Source organism: Haliotis cracherodii, unplaced genomic scaffold (genome assembly GCF_022045235.1).
Source record: "Haliotis cracherodii isolate W230 unplaced genomic scaffold, xgHalCrac1.p SCAF_3, whole genome shotgun sequence".
Classification (NCBI taxonomy): domain Eukaryota; kingdom Metazoa; phylum Mollusca; class Gastropoda; order Lepetellida; family Haliotidae; genus Haliotis; species Haliotis cracherodii.
In genome coordinates this window covers 75,485,822-75,507,922 of record NW_027266286.1, presented here as the reverse complement: position 1 = coordinate 75,507,922, position 22,101 = coordinate 75,485,822, and the positions used below count along the sequence as shown (strand labels likewise).

The 22,101-nt window shown below is 39.6% G+C and overlaps 1 protein-coding gene across 1 annotated transcript; it reads right to left on the bottom strand.

Moving 5' to 3' along the window:
- Positions 1-1,396: 1,396 nt before the first annotated feature.
- Positions 1,397-21,635, bottom strand: LOC139474949 (ganglioside GM2 activator-like). Its single transcript, XM_071258149.1, has 4 exons — positions 21,492-21,635; positions 9,106-9,340; positions 1,845-2,013; positions 1,397-1,587 (listed from the first exon to the last, which is right to left on the bottom strand). Exons 1-4 carry the CDS (start codon positions 21,580-21,582, stop codon positions 1,498-1,500), a joined length of 585 nt encoding a protein of 194 aa, XP_071114250.1. The 5' UTR covers positions 21,583-21,635; the 3' UTR covers positions 1,397-1,497.
- Positions 21,636-22,101: the final 466 nt, after the last annotated feature.

Genomic DNA, 22,101 nt, shown 5'->3' with positions numbered 1-22,101 from the left:
ATCTATTGACGTTAGTTAGGTTATAGTAATACATTTAATTCGTAAGATTGGGGTATGGTTTAATACGTATCATAGTCGGTGTGTACTGTTTTTCCACTACTAACATTCTTGTTCAAACAATCGACAGCAACCTCTGAAAGAACGTGCACGATTACGTCAATTGAAGTATGTATAGTTGTTATATGGTACTCGCAACCAGACAACGCCTCATTTGATATTACCGTATGCTTTAGTTGTTGTTGTTCTGATTTGGGTGTATGACGTCAGTGATGTGATCAGGTTTATATGTGATATGGCTATGTGTCCTTTTTGAGACTGGAGGGTGTATATCACACTCGTTTGTGTGAATTATAGTCTTTTGAACTGGGCAAGTTTTAGCACATCGGCATACACGTATGTGATAACAATACAAAATCTTAAATACTTTTTATTTTATAGGATACCCGAACGGCCGTTTAAAAGTTCTACAAGATTTTTATAAAGGTATTTTTATAGTTGTTAGCTCTGCGTGTATCTGATCTCACACAACCATGCCCTACCCAGTTGTTGATCACCTGCTTCTTAAGGCTTTCAGCATCTGTACCGACAGTCAAACCTTTCTTTATCGTGTGTGTCTGTGCGTATATGTGAGTGATTAAGGTTTTTCGCCGCTTTTAGCAATATTCCGGTGGGGGACACCAGAAATGGGCTTCACGCATTGTACCCATGTGGGGAATCGAACCCGGGCCTTCTGCGTGACGAGCAAACGCTTTAACCACTAAGCTACCTGACCGCCCCGCCTGTAAATGTGTATGTGTGTATGTACACTTGCGTGTGTTTGTGAGTGTGTATGTGTAAATGTCTGTCTGTATTTATGTGTATATGTGTGTATGTGCGTATGTGTGTGTGTGTGTGTGTCTGTTATTGTTGTATGTCTATGCGCGTGTGCGTCTCATTGTGTTTGTGTCTGTGTCTGTGTCTGTGTATGTGTGTGTTTGTGTTCATATCAGTACATGTGTGTGTGGCATTTATGTGTGTATATGTGTGTGTTTGTGTATGTGTGTGTTTTCGTGTTTGTGTGTTTGTGTGTTTGTTTATGTGTGTGTTTGTATATGTGGGTGTAATTTTCACACAATATCACGCTGACACAAATGAAATTTTTCAACAGAAAGCATTTCATAAATAGTATTAGTATGATCGGTTGGCATGCCATCGGTTGAGCAGGATGCGCTCACTTTTTCCTGAACACCGTATATCATTACCAGTCGATAGTGATTCATAAGTACATGCTTATGACATAGTCGGTATTGTATAATAAACTTGAACATTCAAAGTTGCTAAAACATCTAAAAAGCCAATATGCATTCGTTTTTCTCCCTTCAACTAAATGGGAAGAGTTTTAATCATTAGACAAGGATTATTCTAAATAGGTAGACAAAAAGTCATTTTTATAATTTTGTTGTCTTACTTTCAACCATGAAATAGACACGTAACTTCACTCAGGTCACGACCTGGTATTTACACATCGATATTCAGGTAGGTCTCAAAACAGCCGCGAAGCTGTTTAGTGTGCTTGTCGTCCATGGTGATCTTTATGTGGAGCTCGCCCTGGAAATACACGTGATGATGAAAAATGTAAGTTTAGGAATATATCAAATACATTGTGAATATATGTGGCGGGTGATAGTTCATAAAAGGTCACCAATCGGTTATTCGCTTTGTTTAATCAATCTTTGGGTCTAAAAGAGAGTAAGAAGAAGATTCGGTATAATTTCATAAGTGTCGGTTTCTTCTCCTGCACCGCGTGTTTAGGCGAAATATCGATGACAATCAATCACATTATTTGGTAAATAGACTTCACTGACGTCGATCAAAAATCTCCAGGCATTAGTAACGGTGAACTTGGAAGGGGGCAGGTGGAGCTTGTTGGGGCTGAAGGGGCAGGTGCAGGGGAGGCCGTTGGCAGTCAGCTGGGGCGGACAGGTGCCCTGTTGTTTGAAGGTGTTCAGGAAGTGGCAGGGGTCGGTGTAGTGGCTGTGGGCAAACCAAGAAATCTGAGGTCGTTGTTTTTATCACAGTGTAAAATGTACACCTTTTTATTACTTTATTTATTTTTATTATGTATTGTTATAAGGGTTTCGCGCACACTTTAATCAAACATGTATCTGTATTGCCTTAAATTAGTCCTAAGTTATATACATCCCCTAGTATACACTGTCATTGTAACACACCCCCTAGTATACACTGTCATTGTAACACCTCCCCCAGTATACACTGTCATTGTAACACATCCCCCAGTATACACTGTCATTGTAACGCATCCCCCAGTATACATTGTCATTGTAACGCATCCCCTAGTATACACTGTCATTGTAACGCATCCCCTAGTATACATTGTCATTGTAACACATCCCCCAGTATACACTGTCATTGTAACGCATCCCCTAGTATATACTGTCATTGTAACACATCCCCCAGTATACACTGTCATTGTAACGCATCCCCCAGTATATACTGTCATTGTAACGCATCCCCTAGTAAACACTGTCATTGTAACTCATCCCCTAGTATACACTGTCATTGTAACACATCCCCTAGTATACACTGTCATTGTAACGCATCCCCTAGTATACACTGTCATTGTAACGCATCCCCCAGTATACACTGGCATTGTAACGCACTCCCTAGTATACACTGTCATTGTAACACATCCCCTAGTATACACTGTCATTGTAACGCATCCCCTAGTATACACTGTCATTGTAACGCATCCCCTAGTATACACTGTCATAGTAACGCATCCCCCAGTATACATTGTCATTGTAACGCATCCCCCAGTATACACTGTCATTGTAACGCATCCCCTAGTATACATTGTCATTGTAACACATCCCCCAGTATACACTGTCATTGTAACGCATCCCCCAGTATACACTGTCATTGTAACGCATCCCCTAGTATACACTGTCATTGTAACGCATCCCCTAGTATACACTGTCATAGTAACGCATCCCCCAGTATACATTGTCATTGTAACGCATCCCCCAGTATACACTGTCATTGTAACGCATCCCCTAGTATACATTGTCATTGTAACACATCCCCCAGTATACACTGTCATTGTAACGCATCCCCCAGTATATACTGTCATTGTAACGCATCCCCTAGTAAACACTGTCATTGTAACTCATCCCCTAGTATACACTGTCATTGTAACACATCCCCTAGTATACACTGTCATTGTAACGCATCCCCTAGTATACACTGTCATTGTAACGCATCCCCCAGTATACACTGGCATTGTAACGCACTCCCTAGTATACACTGTCATTGTAACACATCCCCTAGTATACACTGTCATTGTAACGCATCCCCTAGTATACACTGTCATTGTAACGCATCCCCTAGTATACACTGGCATTGTAACACATCCCCTAGTATACACTGTCATTGTAACGCATCCCCTAGTATACACTATCATTGTAACGCATCCCCTAGTATACACTATCATTGTAACGCATCCCCTAGTATACACTATCATTGTAACGCATCCCCCAGTATACACTGTCATTGTAACGCATCCCCCAGTATACACTGTCATTGTAACACATCCCCTAGTATACACTGTCATTGTAACACATCCCCTAGTATACACTATCATTGCAACACATCCCCTAGTATACACTGTCATTGTAACGCATCCCCTAGTATACACTGGCATTGTAACGCATCCCCTAGTATACACTGTCATTGTAACGCATCCCCTAGTATACACTGGCATTGTAACGCACTCCCTTGTATACACTGGCATTGTAAAACATGACCCAGTATGCACTGTCATTGTAACCCATCCCCTGGTATACATTATCTTTGTACTTTGTAACGCATCCCATAGTATACACTGTCATTGTAACCCATCCCCTGGTATACATTATCTTTGTAACGCATCCCCTAGTATACACTGTCATTGTAACGCATCCCGTAGTATACACTGGCATTGTAACGCACTCCCTTGTATACACTGGCATTGTAAAACATGACCCAGTATACACTGTCATTGTAACCCATCCCCTGGTATACATTATCTTTGTAACGCATCCCCTAGTATACACTGTCATTGTAAAACATCCCGTAGTATACACTATCATTGTAAAACAACCCGTAGTATACACTGTCATTGTAAAACATCCCATAGTATACACTGTCATTGTAAAACATCCCGTAGTATACACTGTCATTGTAAGGCATCCCATAGTATACACTGTCATTGTAAAACATCCCATAGTATACACTGTCATTGTAAAACATCCCGTAGTATACACTGTCATTGTAAGGCATACCCTAGTATACACTGTCATTGTAACGCATCCCCTAGTTAACACTATCATTGTAGCGCATCCCCTTGCATTCACTTCTACTGTAACGCATCCCCTGGAATACGCTTTCAATGTAATGCATCACCTTGGATACACTGTCATTGTAACGCATCCCCTAGTATACACTTTCATTGTAACGCATCCCCTAGTAAACACTATCATTGCAACGCATCCCCTTGTATTCACTTCTATTGTAACGCTTCACCTTGTATACACTGTCATTGTAACGCTTCACTTTCAATACACTGTCATTGTAACCCATCCCCTTGTATACACTATCATTGTAACGCATCCCCTAGTATACGTTAACATTGTAACGCATCCCCTTGTATACATTGTCATTGTAACGCATCCCCTAGTATACATTAACATTGTAACGCATCCCCTAGTATACATTGTCGTTGTAACGCATCCTCTAGTATATATTGTTATTGTAACGCATCCCCTAGTATACATTGTCATTGTAACGCATTCCCTAGTATACACTATCATTGTAAAACATCACCCAGTATGCACTGTCATTGTAACGCATCCCCTAGTATACATTGTCATTGTAACGCATTCCCTAGTATACACTGTCATTGTAAAACATCACCCAGTATGCACTGTCATTGTAACGCATCCCCTAGTATACACTATCATTGTAACGCATCCCTAGTATACACTGTCATTGTAGCGCATCCCCTAGTATACACTGTCATTGTAACACCTCCCCTAGTATACATTGTCATTGTAACGCATCCCCTAGTATACACTGTCATTTTAACGCATCCCTTTCTATACACTGTCATTGTAACGCATCCTTATCTATACACTGTCATTGTAACAAATCCCATAGTATACACTGTCTTTGTAGCGCATCACCTGGTATACACTGTCATTGCAACGCATCCCATAGTATACACTGTCATTTTAACGCATCCCTTAGTATACACTGTCATTGTAACGCATCCCCTAGTTGACACTGTCACTGTAACGCATCCCCTAGTATACACTATCATTGTAACACATCCCCCAGTATACATTGTCATTGTAACGCATCCCCCAGTATACACTGTCATTGTAACACATCCCCTAGTATACATTGTCATTGTAACACATCCCCTAGTATACACTGTCATTGTAACACATCCCCTAGTATACACTGTCATTGTAACGCATCCCCCAGTATACACTGTCATTGTAACACATCCCCTAGTATACATTGTCATTGTAACACATCCCCTAGTATACACTGTCATTGTAACACATCCCCTAGTATACACTATCATTGTAACACATCCCCCAGTATACACTGTCATTGTAACGCATCCCCTAGTATACACTGTCATTGTAACGCATCCCCCAGTATACACTGTCATTGTAACGCATCCCCCAGTATATACTGTCATTGTAACGCATCCCCCAGTATACACTGTCATTGTAACACATCCCCTAGTATACATTGTCATTGTAACACATCCCCTAGTATACACTGTCATTGTAACACATCCCCTAGTATACACTATCATTGTAACACATCCCCCAGTATACACTGTCATTGTAACGCATCCCCTAGTATACACTATCATTGTAACACATCCCCCAGTATACACTGTCATTGTAACACATCCCCTAGTATACACTGTCATTGTAACGCATCCCCCAGTATACACTGTCATTGTAACACATCCCCTAGTATACATTGTCATTGTAACACATCCCCTAGTATACACTGTCATTGTAACACATCCCCTAGTATACACTATCATTGTAACACATCCCCCAGTATACACTGTCATTGTAACGCATCCCCTAGTATACACTGTCATTGTAACGCATCCCCCAGTATACACTGTCATTGTAACGCATCCCCCAGTATACACTGTCATTGTAACGCACTCCCTTGTATACACTGTCATTGTAACGCATCCCCTAGTATACACTGTCATTGTAACACACCCCCTAGTATACACTGTCATTGTAACGCATCACTTAGTATATACTGTCTTTGTAGCGCCTCACCTTGTATACACTGTCATGGTAACGCATCCCCTTGCAGACACTGTCATTGTAACGCATCCCCTTGCATACGCTATATCTTTGTAACGCATCCCCTAGTAAACACTGTCATTGTAACTCATCCCCTAGTATACACTGTCATGGTAATGCATCCCCTAGTATAGACTGTCATTGTAACGCATCCCCTAGTAAACACTGTCATTGTAACTCATCCCCTAGTATACACTGTCATGGTAACGCATCCCCTAGTATACACTGTCATTGTAACTCATCCCCTAGTATACACTGTCATGGTAACGCATCCCCTAGTATACACTGTCATGGTAACGCATCCCCTAGTATAGACTGTCATTGTAACACATCACTTAGTATATACTGTCTTTGTAGCGCCTCACCTTGTATACACTGTCATTGTAACGCATCCCCTTGCATACACAGTCATTGTAACGCATCCCCTAGTAAACACTGCCATTGTAACGCTTCCCCTTGTATACGCTTTAAATGTAACGCATCACTAAGTATACACTGTCATTGTAACGCATACCCTAGTTTACTCTGTCATTATAACGCATCCCCAAGGATCCATTTCAATTTTAACAGTGAAAACTCCATTTATCCACTTTTAATCTGACATGGTAACTTTTCTCAATTTACTTAAACCTCGCCTGGAAACTCGGCTCAGCTCATGGGTACGTGAATTGGTAAAGTCGCTCACCACATGTTAATCTGAAATGGTTACTCCGCTAACCTATTGTTGGTCCGAGACAGATACTCAGCTCAACTCATGTATGTCTGAATTTGAAAGTACATTAACCTCATGTATGACTGAGTTGGAAATTGTGCTCACCTTTTGTTAATCTGCCCTGGAAACTCCGTTCACCACATGTTAATCTGATCTAGAAACTCGGCTCACATCATGTTAATCGTACCTGGGAACTCCGCTCGCAACACGTTAATCTGATCTTGAATCACCACTCGCCATATCTTAATCTAATCTAGAATACAGAATTTGAAAGAACGTTCACCCTCAAGTGCCTCAAATTCGCCCACCACCTCACATCAATCTGATATTGAAAATACTCTCATTCCGTGTTAATTTGAAATGGAAACTCTGCGCACCCCATGTTAGTCTTACATGAATTCTCCTCTTGCCTCATGTTAATATAAGATGGTAACTGCGCTCCCTACATCTTGTATATGCGAGTTTCAAACTCAAACTTACTCAACCCTTACCACGTGCTGACATCAAACTTACTCAACCCTTACCACATGCAGACATCAAACTTACTCAACCCTTACCACGTGCAGACATCAAACTTACTCAACCCTTACCACGTGCTGACATCAAACTTACTCAACCCTTACCACATGCAGACATCAAACTTACTCAACCCTTACCACGTGCTGACATCAAACTTACTCAACCCTTATCACGTGCTGACATCAAACTTACTCAACACTTACCACATGTAGACATCAAACTTACTCAACCCATACCACGTGCTGACATCAAACTTACTCAACCCTTACCACGTGCTGACATCAAACTTACTCAACACTTACCACATGCAGACATCAAACTTACTCAACACTTACCACATGCAGACATCAAACTTACTCAACCCTTACCACGTGCTGACATCAAACTTACTCAACCCTTACCACGTGCTGACATCAAACTTACTCAACCCTTACCACATGTAGACATCAAACTTACTCAACACTTACCACATGCAGACATCAAACTTACTCAACCCTTACCACGTGCTGACATCAAACTTACTCAACACTTACCACATGCAGACATCAAACTTACTCAACCCTTACCACGTGCCGACATCAAACTTACTCAACCCTTACCACGTGCTGACATCAAACTTACTCAACACTTACCACATGTAGACATCAAACTTACTCAACACTTACCACGTGCCGACATCAAACTTACTCAACCCTTACCACGTGCCGACATCAAACTTACTCAACACTTACCACATGTAGACATCAAACTTACTCAACACTTACCACGTGCCGACATCAAACTTACTCAACACTTACCACGTGCCAACATCACACTTACTCAACCCTTACCACGTGCCGACATCAAACTTACTCAACACTTACCACGTGCCGACATCACACTTACTCAACCCTTACCACATGCAGACATCTCACTTACTCAACACTTACCACGTGCCGACATCAAACTTACTCAACACTTACCACGTGCCGACATCACACTTACTCAACCCTTACCACCTGCAGACATCTCACTTACTCAACACTTACCACGTGCCGACATCAAACTCACTCAACACTTACCACGTGCCGACATCACATTTACTCAACCCTTACCACATGTAGACATCTCACTTACTCAACCCTTGCAACATGTAGACATCAAACTTACTCAACCTTTGCAACATGTAGACATCAAACTTACTCAACACTTACACGTGCCGACATCACACTTACTGAACCCTTACCACATGTAGACATCAACCTTAATCAGCCCTTACCACATGTAGACATCAAACATACTCAACACTTACACGTGCAGACATCAAACTTATTCAACACTAACTATGTGCTGACATCAAACGAACTCTGAATTTACCCTGTGCCGACATTACACTTACTCAACATTTACCCTGTGCCAGCATCAAATTTACTCAACACTTATCATGTGCAGACATCAAGCTTACTCAGCACATAACATGTGCTGACATCAAACTAACTCAGCACTTACCATATGCCGACGCTAATGAATCTTAGCAAAAGCGATGTGCTGCCGAGACTTCCTTGGCAGGGCACCTTCACGAAACGTCCGAGCAGCTTCTTCTCCATGACAACGTCCAGTGTGACCTGGTCACTGATATCGTGGCTGATAGTTCCATCAAGGGACACAGTCATATCTCCGGGAAGTTTGATGGGGCTGGGCTGGATGTCGAACTGCTTCACGGAAACCCAGGAGTCACCCACACCTGACATGAAAGTACACATGACATAAATATCTCAAAGAAAACCATAGCTTAGTCAAACATTACTAGTTGTGTGTAATTTGTACAGAGAACAAGCAGGTGGTCCAAAAAGACGCGAGACGTGCCTTACAGGAAATACACTCCGATACACTCTCACATATCAACCTAACATATCTGGGCATGCATTACAGCATTTAGGCTCAGATAAACTAAGACAGACGCGAGACGTGCCTTACAGCATAAAGACTCCGATAGACTAAAATACACTTGAGGCGTGCTTTAAAGCATACAGACTCAGAGAGACTCTGCCATGTCCACTTAACATATCGAGGCATCCATTACAGCATATGGAATACAATAGACTAAGATAGACTAAAGACGTGCCTTACGGCAAATACACTTATGTAGACTCCGACATATCCACTTAACATATCGAGGCATGCATTACAGCATATAGACTCAGATAGACTAAGATAGACACGAGACGTGCCTTGCAGCATGCAGACTCAGATAGACTCAGACATGTCCACTTAACATATCGAAGCATGCATTACAGCATATAGACTCAGACAGACTCAGACATGTCCACTTAACATAGCAAGGCATGCATTACAGAATATAGGTTCAGATAGACTAAGATAGACTCGAGACGTGCCTTACAGCATGTAGACTCTGATAGACTCAGAGATGTCCACTTAACATATCAAGGCATTCATTACAGAATATAGGCTCAGATAGACTAAGATAGACTAAAGACGTGCCTTACAGCATATAGACTCCGAAAGACTAAGATAGACTAAAGACGTGCCTTACAGCATATAGACTCCGATAGACTAATAAAGATTCGAGACGTGCCTAACAGCTTATAGACTCCAATAGACTCCGATATGTCCACTTAACATATCGAGGCATGCATTACAGCATATAGACTCAGATAGACTAAGACAGACTCGAGACGTGCCTTACAGCAAATAGACTAAGATAGACTAAGATAGACTAAAGACGTGCATTACAGTATATAGACTCAGATAGACTCAGAATTGTCTCCTTAACATATCGAGGCATGCATTCCAGCAAAGAGGCTCAGATAGACTAAGATAGACGCGAGACGTGCCTTACAGCATATAGACTCAGATAGACTAAGATAGACACGAGACGTGCCTTGCAGCATACAGACTCAGATAGACTCAGACATGTCCACTTAACATAGCAAGGCATGCATTACAGAATATAGGTTCAGATAGACTAAGATAGACTCGAGACGTGCCTTACAGCATGTACACTCAGATAGACTCAGATATGTCCACTTAACATATCGAGGCATGCATTACAGCATATAGGCTCAGATAGACTAAGATAGACGCGAGATGTGCCTTAAAGCATATAGACTTCGAAAGACTAAGATATACTAAAGACGTGCCTTACAGCATATAGACTCAGATAGACTAATATAGACTCGAGACGTGCCTAACAGCATATACTCCAATAGACTCCGACATGTCCACTTAACATATCGAGGCATGCATTACAGCATATAGACTCAGATAGACTAAGACAGACTCGAGACGTGCCTTACAGCAAATAGACTAAGATAGACTAAGATAGACTAAAGACGTGCATTACAGTATATAGACTCAGATAGACTCAGAATTGTCTCCTTAACATATTGAGGCATGCATTCCAGCATATAGGCTCAGATAGACTAAGATAGACGCGAGACGTGCCTTACAGCATATAGACTCAGATAGACTAAGATAGACGCGAGACCTGTCTTACAGCATATCAACTCAGATACACTAAAACATGTCCAATCAACATATCGAAACATGCATTACAGCAAAAAGACTCAGACAGACTCAGATAGACTAAAATAGACTCGGGACCTGCCTTACAGCATGTAGACAGGGATAGATTAAGATAGACGCAAGACGTGCCTTACAGCAAATAGACTCCGATAGACTAAGACATGTCCACTTAACATATCGAAGGATGCATTACAGCATATAGACTCAGATAGACTAAGAAAGACTCGAGACGTGCCTTACAGCATATAGACTCAGATAGACTCAGACATGTCCACTTAACATATCGAGGCATGCATTACAGCATAAAGACTACGATAGACTAAGAAGGACGCGAGACGTGCCTTAAAGCATAAAGACTACGATAGACTAAGAAGGACGCGAGACGTGCCTTAAAGCATAAAGACTCAGATAGACTAAGATAGACGCGAGACTTGCCTTACAGCATATAGACTCAGATAGACTAAGATAGACGCGAGACTTGCCTTATATCATATAGACTCAGATAGACTAAGATACACACGGGACATGCCTTACAGCAAATACACTCCTATAGACTCAGAGATGTCCACTTAACATATACGCAGGTAGCAACTGATATGTTTACTCAAAACTGGAGGTCGTCACTAGATAACAGTGCACGCTACGACTTCTATAAAACCTTTAAATATTGTCTAACGCCAGAGATTTACCTGCACACTATAACAGACAGAAAAATTAGAGACACATTTATTAAACTTAGGCTAAGGTTAAATGATTTGATGTGCAACAGGGGTCGCTTCTCCTCTATTCCTAAGGATATGCGTTTTTGTCCATTCTGCGAAAACCATATTGAAAACGAATTACACTTTTTGTTTATATGTCCAATTTACGACAACCTTAGATTGAAATATATTGCTGATATCACTAAGAACCACTATTCCATGAACAAAATATTATCCTTTAATGGTATCCCTAGTCAAAAATGAACTAAGATATTACAATACATCTATCAAAGTCTACGAGTGCGTAGTAAATCACTTAGTAAATCCGATATGTCCAGAAATAATTAGTTGTTTTGAAACTTTCGCATCTAGATCAGTAGTATCTACATTTCAATTTTTGTTTGTTTGTTTCTACTAGAAATGCATATACATTTAAATCTAAATTATCTTGACATGATGAGTTTATTACTGATATATCCTTTTGTATTGAACGTCGTGCTATGGCTGAAAGCCTTCGCGACGTAAAACTTCATGTTTCCATTCCATTCCTTTTGTATTCCTTTTGTATTCCTTTTGTATTTTTTACTACTACTGCTGCCACTGTGGTTATTACCACTGTTATTACAATACCTCTGTTACATGTCAAGCATCATATTAGATATCCAATAATTATATAATGCGCTGTACAGGTGTAAATGATGTTGTTTATCTGTATGTGTATATGGGCCAATGGCCTTTCATACAATAAAGATTGATTGATTGATTGATTGATATCGAGGCATGCATTACAGCATATAAACTCAGATAGACTAAGACAGACTCGCGATTTTCCTTACAGCATGTAGACTCAGATAGACAAAGATAGACGCGAGACATGCCTTACAGCATATAGACTCAGATAGACTAATTTGGACGCGAGACTTGCCTTACAGCATATAGACTCCGATAGACTCAGACATGAGAGCGTTTATTGCAGTAAAGGAGCCACCGGTCCATTATACAATACATATTTCATTGTTTTTTTCAATTGAGCGCCTTACAATATTATAACTTGCACAATCTAAGTGACAATTAATTGATATTGAGTTGTTTACATCTTGTTTTCATTGACAGGAGAATATAATTCGCTAACACATTTACAGTGTAAGCATTTTGTGATGACAGTAGTTGTTGGAATTTAAAAAGAGTTGGGTATTGTACATAGTATTTCGGTAATAGACTTCTTATATCATTATAGAATGGACATATCACACAAAAATGGTATTCAGTTTCGACACAAGGTACGATACACAATGGACAAAAGCTTTCATTCGCGCTAAATTTAATCAAAGCATTTCTATAAGGATGTACAATGACAAGTGATAGATATTCTTCAAATTTAAAGACAGTCTTAACAGACTGGTACATTTTCAGTTTAGAATATATTGACAAATCCTCAAACCACATTTGGTAGTCAATCTCTTTACAACGCTCTTTAAACTCTGACAAAAAAGAAGTGATACAATTAACATTTTGGTTTTTCCAAACAAATCCCAAACCGTACTTAAATAAAAGCATTTTAACATTATATGCCCAGCAACTCTTGTCTAATTCAGCTAATCTATATTGAAAAGAATAAGCCTGCTGTAGAATCACATTATCTTGTTGATAAATTAATCTCAGCCAATGCTTAATTATTTTGATGTACATCTTGGCTTTTAATGAACAATATCCAACTTCCCATCTAAGCAACAACATTTGGTGTGCTTCTACCAAGACACAGTGATTGCTTAAAGTGAGTATCGTAAACACGGGTTGCGTCTGGCGATGGATGAAAACCCCAAATTTCCGATCAATAAGCCAACACTGGAAACAATTTAACATAAAAAAATATACAGCAATACTGACAACGGTAAATTTCTAAAATTATTACATTGGGAACGCATTGTATTCAAAACCTTAGACATTTGAAATGACAGAGTTTTCTGTGTTTTTTACCAGGAGCCACTACTAGAGAACTGAACACCTAAATATTTATAAGAAGGAACTATTTCGAATAGTCTATTGTCAAGATAAAACTTTTCATAGTTCCTAAGTCTACCACCTTTTCTTAAAACAACTACTTTAGTTTTCTGAACATTAACACAGAGGCCCCTCTTTTTACAATAAACAGATAATTTGTCAAGTCTTTTTTGTGGCCATGGACCCTTTACTATACTATCGAAAAGTGCTATGTCATCTGCAAACAGTAACATGAAAATATTACAAATACCCAGTTCTATACATCTGTCCTCATCTACATTCAGAAAATCTATAACATCATTAATATACAATGAAAAAAGTAGTGGAGATAATTGACATCCCTGATTTCACTCCGTTTAAGCAGTTGAAAAAATCAGTAAAACCACCCAGCAGTGAAATACATGACTGAACATTGGAGAACATATTTCTAATGAGGCGAAAAACACTTCCTTTTATGTTGTATAACCAAATCTTATATAACATACTTTTTCTATTAATTGAACCAAATGCAGCTTTAAGGCCAATAAAAGAACAATATAATCGACCTTTATACAAAGCAAAATATTTAGCGATCAATGTATCTAGAACAAAGATGTTGTCCAATGTTTGAAATCCATGTCTAAAACCAGCTTGTTCAGGGATAAGAATATCATTAGTTTCAACAAATTTAGTCAGTCTTTCACATATAATTTTAGCAAATAATTTACCAGAAACTTCCAATAAAGTTATGAGTCGATAATTTTTAGGATTGTTAACATTTCCTTTTTTATGAATTGGTAGTATTGCGGCAAGTGACCACTGTTTTGGATAGATACCAGTTCTCAATACTACATTGTATAAAATCAGTAATAGGTTAACACACGCAAATGGAGCATTTTTGAAAAAGTCAATTGGTATACCACTATATCCTGGAGCTTTGCCCTTTTTCATATCTGAAATAGCAGCAGTAATTTCATCATAACTAATGTCTCTATCTAAATCATTCATATTTACAGTTGTATCTATCAGATCATCGGTGATTGAGCCAATAAATAGAGGTTATCACGCGAGTGTGTTTGGGGATGGTAAATATCCTGCATTAGGAATAAACATTGTATTTAGCGAGCCTTGGCGAGCTAAATACATAGTGTTTATTCTTAATACAGGATATTTACCATCCCCAAACACACAAGCGTGATAACCTCTTTATCATATAATGTTTTTCTTCTTCTGTGCTTAAAAATCGCTTTCCCTCTCTCACAAACATAACCGAAACATTGCGAATTTTCCTGCAATGCGCGCATTAATATTTATGACGTCAGAGGGTAAGTGACGTGTCAGTCGGACAGTGACAGAAGCCAATATAGTTCCAACTGAAATCTATTTCTTATACAGTGGCGAAGTAACATAAACGCAACACAACAATTGTTTTTAATGGCCTTTTGCGGCAATCAATCGGTCTGTTAACTAGAGTAACTGCCCTTTGTCAAAGGGAAGCTACTCTAACCCTAGTCTCTGAGACGTCACGGCCAGTCAGACCTTGTTGACAGTCGGTCTGTCCTGTCATAACGTTAAGAAGTGTAGTCAGATGTACACACAGCGACAAAACGCAACAAGGTAACAATTCACATATATTTCGGCCAAATCCAACTATTTTAATTTGTGGAGAAGGTTTCAAGCCGCAGAGGTCTACAAGCACAGATATGGCTACTGATCCCGCTTGGCTAGGCCTCGTGCCCTCGCAAAATTGTTTCGAAATTTATATCTCCAAAGTTGCCAAAACTTCTAAAATGCCTTATCTACGTCACAGTTAGACACTGCTTTTCAGTGTATTAGACTGTTCTTTTGATAATGATAGCAATTATCCCTGTAGTTTATCCAGATTCCCGATGGTTAATTCTGACTCGATCGCCAAATGACGAGGGCGACGCCATGTTTGTTTATAAACAGTGAAAGTAGTCCCTACTTGACCTTTGATATTTGCATCTCTATCCGCATATGACCCCAACGGATATCGTTTTTATCCGCTGGCTTTTTCCTGCCGAGAAACCTACCCATTATATGATAAAGTCTATTATGTTTTCAATAAAGGATCGTTCTTCAGGTGAAGTGCTTATACTATTAAAGTGGCTTCCAAAATGTCTTATCCACTCAGCAGGTGTAATTACTGGATTTGTGAATTGTCGTTTTTCCTTTAGAGTGGACCAGAATTGTTTGTTGTCCCTATCAAGAAGGCTCTCCTGAAGTTTTTCCGTTTTCATATTGAGAGCGCGTGTACATTTCAGGTGACACAAATGTTTGTATGATTTCCATGTCTCGATGTAGGTGAGGCGGTCGCGTGTACAGTTAGTTGCATGAAATGCACGTAGTTTACGGCGTGCGTCACAAGTGGCTTGGTAGCATTCCGCGTCCCACAAGTTATGTCCCTTGATAACTGTGGATACTGATGATTTCTTGAAGTCCTTTGAACATGACAGTAGCAAGTCGTGGAATTTTTCAGCCACTTCGTCGACACCCCCACATGCTGCTATTGTTGTTTTTTCTTGGATAGAATGTTCCGATATTAAATTCCAATTTTCCGTGTATTTTACCATTTTCTTCTCGTTCCAGACATATCTTGACTTTTTAGATAATGTATCGTTGGTCAACTTAGGTGATCTATATCCCTTGAACAAGACAGAGTATTTGATAGGAAAGTGTGTGGAATCAACTTCGTTACAAATATCGAACCTGGTAAACTGGTGGAATATGTTATTTGAGCACAAAACATAATATACAACGCTTTGGCCCTCATTTACAACACAAGTTATTGTCCCAGTGTCTTTATCTTGAAACAAACGACCATTGCAGATACGGAGTTCATTTTTCTTGCAAAAGTCTAACAATGACTTTCCCCTTTTGTTTACATTGTTGTCTTGAGATATTCTTGGGGTGGGTTCATCCATTATATAGTTTATATTTTCGTCAATTGGCAAATAGGTGGTATCATCATTTTCTAAATAGTCTGCTAAATTCCTAGTCCTGGTGTTAAAGTCACCATGTAGAATAAATTCACAATTTGGAAAAGTACTTCGAAACGTATCAATATCCTCTTCTAGAATATCAAACAATTGTTCCTTTGAGTGTGAGCTGGTTGATCCTTCTGGAGAGTAATACACAGTGCCTATCATTACAGTAATGTTTAACTGAAGTTTTATCCACTGGACATTATCTGTTTTAGTACAGCCATGTAATTCACAGACGTTAGATGAAATGTCTTGATTCACGAATGTGAGTATCCCGCCTGAGTTTCTGATAGCACCACTTGCTTTAGTTCTGGTTTTGCTGTATGTATTATATCCATTAATGTCTACTTCATCTTCCTTATTCAACCAAGATTCCACGACACATGCTATATGATGTTTATTGATAAAATCTAAGGAAAGACTCTTTTGTAGTAATCTCTTGAAACCTTCACAGTTCCACACTGACAGTTTTAGGCTGATATCTGCACATAATGGACGTTGGCCACACCCCTAATCATCATCATTCGTATCTGTTGCTTCCGCTGATTCCCTCACTGCTGCCGCGTTGTTTATACCACCCCCAGTGACTGGTGAGAATGTCTTTATGTGTATTAGATTTTCATTTATGTGATCAAATCTGTACAGTTTGTTATCAATTTGAATCTTATCGTATCTCAGTGCTGCATACTTCATTTCATCTCTTGCCTTATCTAGAAACGGTTTCAACTTACGTCGAGTTTGTCGTACTTTTTCTGGAAAATCCTGAGAGACACCATACTTCATTCCTTTCAGTTTACTTGATCCTTTCAATATCGATTTTCTGTCAAGCGAATTTCTAATAGTCACGAGTACAGGTCTGGGTCCCAGTGATTTGGTAGGAAGTTGTCTGATACAATATCCAAAGTCATATACAAAGTCTGTGGGTCTCAGTTCCATTTTGGTGATAACTTCTTTAAGTTTATTTTCGATTTCACTTGTGGTTTCGCCAGATGATTCTTCAATATTATAGAATATCAGATTATCTCTCTTGCTAAGTCCCTCCAGATATTCCACTTTATTTGATAGATTATTCACAGTGTCTTTCAGTTCTTTGTTTTCCTCCATCACCAATTGCATATCCCTTTCAACAGGTTCAATTTTGCGGTTCAGTTTATCAAAGTTCACATTTATTTCCTGACGCATTTCTTTCAGTTCTTTTAAGACTTCAGAAGCAGAAAACTCTCCCTCAATCGTCTGTTGGCGGGTTTTTGGCGGGCCTGGGTTTGACTCAGCATCGTTGCTAAGTGTCAACGTCAACACAGACACAAACAAACAGAGACGCAAAAGTACCCTGGTGTTCTTCGGCACGTGCAGCACGTGCGGCCTCATGGCTGCTCGCCTAGCTCTTTTAAACATGAAGTTGATAAAGATTGAGCGAAAACAGCCGATTCTGGCTGTATAATCTGCATTTTCACAGCTCATCTTCTAGACGTGGTTGATAAGAGGAACTTCTCAAAATGTTACCTTCGGTTGTAAGTTGGTTTTGATGTTGTTTCATTTTTTTCTCATAGCTACATTTCTATGCTGCTCCACTACACACCGCTAGGTGGCGACCGATAGACTCAGACATGTCATCTTAACATATCGTGGCATGCATTACAGAATATACACTCCGACAGACTAGGATAGACTCGAGACGTGTCTTACAACAAATAGACTCCGATAGACTCACACATGTCCACTTAACATATCGAGGCATGCATTACAGCATATAGACTCAGATAGACTAAGGCAGACTCGAGATGTGCCTTACAGCATACAGACTCAGATAGACAAAGATAGACGCGAGACGTGCCTTACAGTATATAGACTCAGATAAACGAAGACAGACTCGAGACGTGCCTTACAGCAAGTAGATTCCGATAGACTCAGACATGTCCACTTAACATTTCGAGGCATGCATTACAGCATATAGACTCAGATAGACTAAGATAGACCCGAGACGTGCATTACAGCATATAGACTCCGATAGACTCACACATGTCCACTCAACATATCGAGGCATGCATTACAGCATATAGACTCAGATAGACTAAGATAGACGCGAGACGTGCCTTACAGCATATAGACTCAGATAGACTAAGACATATCCACTTAACATATCGAAGCATGCATTACAGCATATAGACTCAGATAGACTAAGAAAGATGCGATACGTGCCTTTGAGCATATCGACTCAGATAGACTAAGATAGACGCGAGACGTGTCTAACAGCGAATAGACTCAGATGGACTTAGATAGAATAGAGACGTGCATTCCAGCATATAGACTCCGATAGACTCAGACATGTGAACTAAACATATCGAGGCATGCATTCCAGCAAATAGACTCAGATAGACTATGGTGGGTGGAGACATGCCTTACAGCATATAGACTCAGATAGACTCAGACACTTAACATATCGAAGCATGCATTACGGCATATAGACTCAGATAGACTTGCCTTACAACACGTGACGTGCCTTACAACATTGTTAGGCGAATCCAGAAATTCCATCCATAGTGCTGGCAATTTTACATGTTCGTGAAATGATGCAATCGTTATCTCTCATATGGGTGATTTCAGTAGTTTTGAATTATATGGTTTAAACATATTTTTATTTCAAAAGAAATCTGGATCGGTAAACAAGTAAACCTTGCTTATGTATATACCTCTCTAGGTAATAAATTAACAACAGCTGGTTATATATCAGATTATATGTAAGATAGTGCTAGACATAAACATACTAAATGCACAAATGGAATAAATGGAGCCAATACATTGAAGCATGTGATGTCTGTGAAATAAGATAATGCACTTTTCCATTACTACATGCATAAAATTAAGCTACTTACATCTTTTACTTTTGACAATCAAACTTATTTAAGAATAGTCATGTTTGTAGAGCAGCTGACTGAACTACTGCCATGTAATATCGTTTTTAAATCATACCCATGTTTGTAGAAATACATAGCTTTTCTGCTATTATCGTATTTTTGACAGGAATCGAAAAAGTGAATTGCATCCTCAGAGTGATATCAACAAGTGCAGTCTGGTATGTCTGATACATGTCGTCTAAACTTATCAGCGTTTAAGTCACTGCAGCCGAGCCTAAGTCGACAGTGGACAATTTGGCATAATCTATGCCCGAGTCAAAATTATTAATAATTGTATCAGAACGATTAATTAAGGAATTGATTTCTTTTAATGAGTGAGTGAGTGAGTATGGTTAAACGCCGCGTTTAACAGTATTCCAGTTATATCGCGGCGTGTCAGCTTAATGTGGGGGGGAAAGCCCGAAGTGATGCAGGTCTCAGACGTTTACCACTTCGGTGAAACCCACGAGCACGGGTATGGTGCTGACAAATCTAGAAACATAATCGGGGCAAACCGGGATTCGAACCTACAATCATAGGTGTCTGGCGTGCCCAAGGGATGTAACTCTGCACAGCGAATCGCGGCGCCTTTGACGACTGGGCCACCCGCGCCCCCGATTTCGTTTAATGAGCGAGCATTAGTTATTTCATCGGGTAGAGTGTTCCACCGGTTAATCGTATCCGGAAGAAAATTATTTAGCAAAGGTCTGGGTTCTACATTTGATTGTTTGTATGTTACATCTAATTCTAAGGTTATTATTGCTATTATCAGAGACATGACTTGGAATGAGATCGTTTAGATTTACACGTGAATTACCGTTTTTCATTTTGTAAAATGTAATCAATTAGAAGCGGTATCGTCGTTCTTCTAAAGATTGAAAATTTGTTTCGTTATAAATTTTAACATAACCAGTACTACGAACCGCCCCACAAATAGTTCCCAATGCGTCCAAATGTAAATTCTCGAGTAACAATGATTGTTCGTTTGTACAGTTGTCCCTAATATGACAACAGTAGTCGAAGTTAGGTAGGATAAAAGATGTGTACATAATTTCAAGCTAATTTTTGTTAGTCTGTATTTAAAACTCCTTAGGCAGTTGATCATTGGACTAACTTTTCTAATGATTTCTTTTATATGTATTTTCCATGAACAATCAGATTGAAGTGTAATTCCTAAATGTTTATGACTTTGTACTTCATAAATAAGAGTACTCTCCAATGTATAAAATTGGTCTGAAACCAGAATCGACTTTGCGAATGAATGTTATACCCAGTTTGATTTTTTTGCCAAATCATTATTGATACAATTTGCTGCAGATCTATATGATACAGATATAATGAATTGTTCATGATTTGAAACAGTAAAACACAATCATTTAAGGGGTTTTATACATATGTTCGTTGATGAAGTTCTTGGTCATTGTTGGGAACCATCCAAATGATAATATGTTGGATTTTGTTTTCAAAATATGTGATCAGCGTCCACGATATTTCTGAGTGTGAGAGTGAAATGGGTTTAACGCCCCTTGGAACACTATTTCAGTTATATGACGCCGTGTCATCTTGACGTGGAGGAAAGCCCGAAGGACTACATGTTTTAAAGTTTGGACTTGAGAGAACACATTACATGGATATGGTGCAGACAAACCTAGAATCGTATTCATGGCGAATCTGGGAATCGAACCTCCGACTATGTAGGATGTGTTCTCGTCGCTGTAGTGCTGATATTGCCAAGTTAAAATATCAATTCACTCAATCAATTTACATACCACAGTCCCTCCACTCTAGACTGCCGGTGGAGTGGAATCCTGGGCGGACCCCCAGGGCAGGAACGATGAGAGCTACGACCAACAGCAACATGATAAACCTTAGCTGACCGAGTAGAACCAGACACTGACTGGCAACCTGTATATATAGTCCGATAACGAGGGAGAGTCCACGTGACTATAGGGAAGGTACCGAGGTTCGCCGAATCGGGTGGCCCGAGTTGACACGTTCTGAATACATTACTGACATCTAAATCATATCTGGTTTACAGATACCTCGGTTGTCAAGATGCAGATAGTATACTCTTTGAGAAGCATTCATCACAAAGTTGTAATACCTTCGTTGCAAATCTGAGACGCCAGTCGGCCACTCCGGGACTCAGCATATGGACGATTACATATTGTCGCCTGCACTATGTCGCCTGTTATACTTTTAAATACTAGTAATACCTGTGCATGGCTGACTATCATGGGAAATCATAAATAAACGCAAACAAAGAACGATTTCGCAATAGAACAATATATTGATGTCCATGAAACACGAATTAATCATGACTGCGTCAATACATGTCCAATGTAAACGAGGTCTGTCGTACGTGGCTGGACCAACGTC

Excerpts from the sequence above, each read along its gene's own strand:
- LOC139474949 (XM_071258149.1), bottom strand. The coding sequence starts at position 21,582 with ATGTTGCTGTTGGTCGTAGCTCTCATCGTTCCTGCCCTGGGGGTCCGC. Across the intron at positions 2,014-9,105 it reads TTCATTAGCGTCGGCATATG|CCACTACACCGACCCCTGCC; the intron begins GTAAGTGCTGAG and ends GTTTGCCCACAG. Across the intron at positions 1,588-1,844 it reads CCTGGAGATTTTTGATCGAC|GGCGAGCTCCACATAAAGAT; the intron begins GTCAGTGAAGTC and ends GTGTATTTCCAG.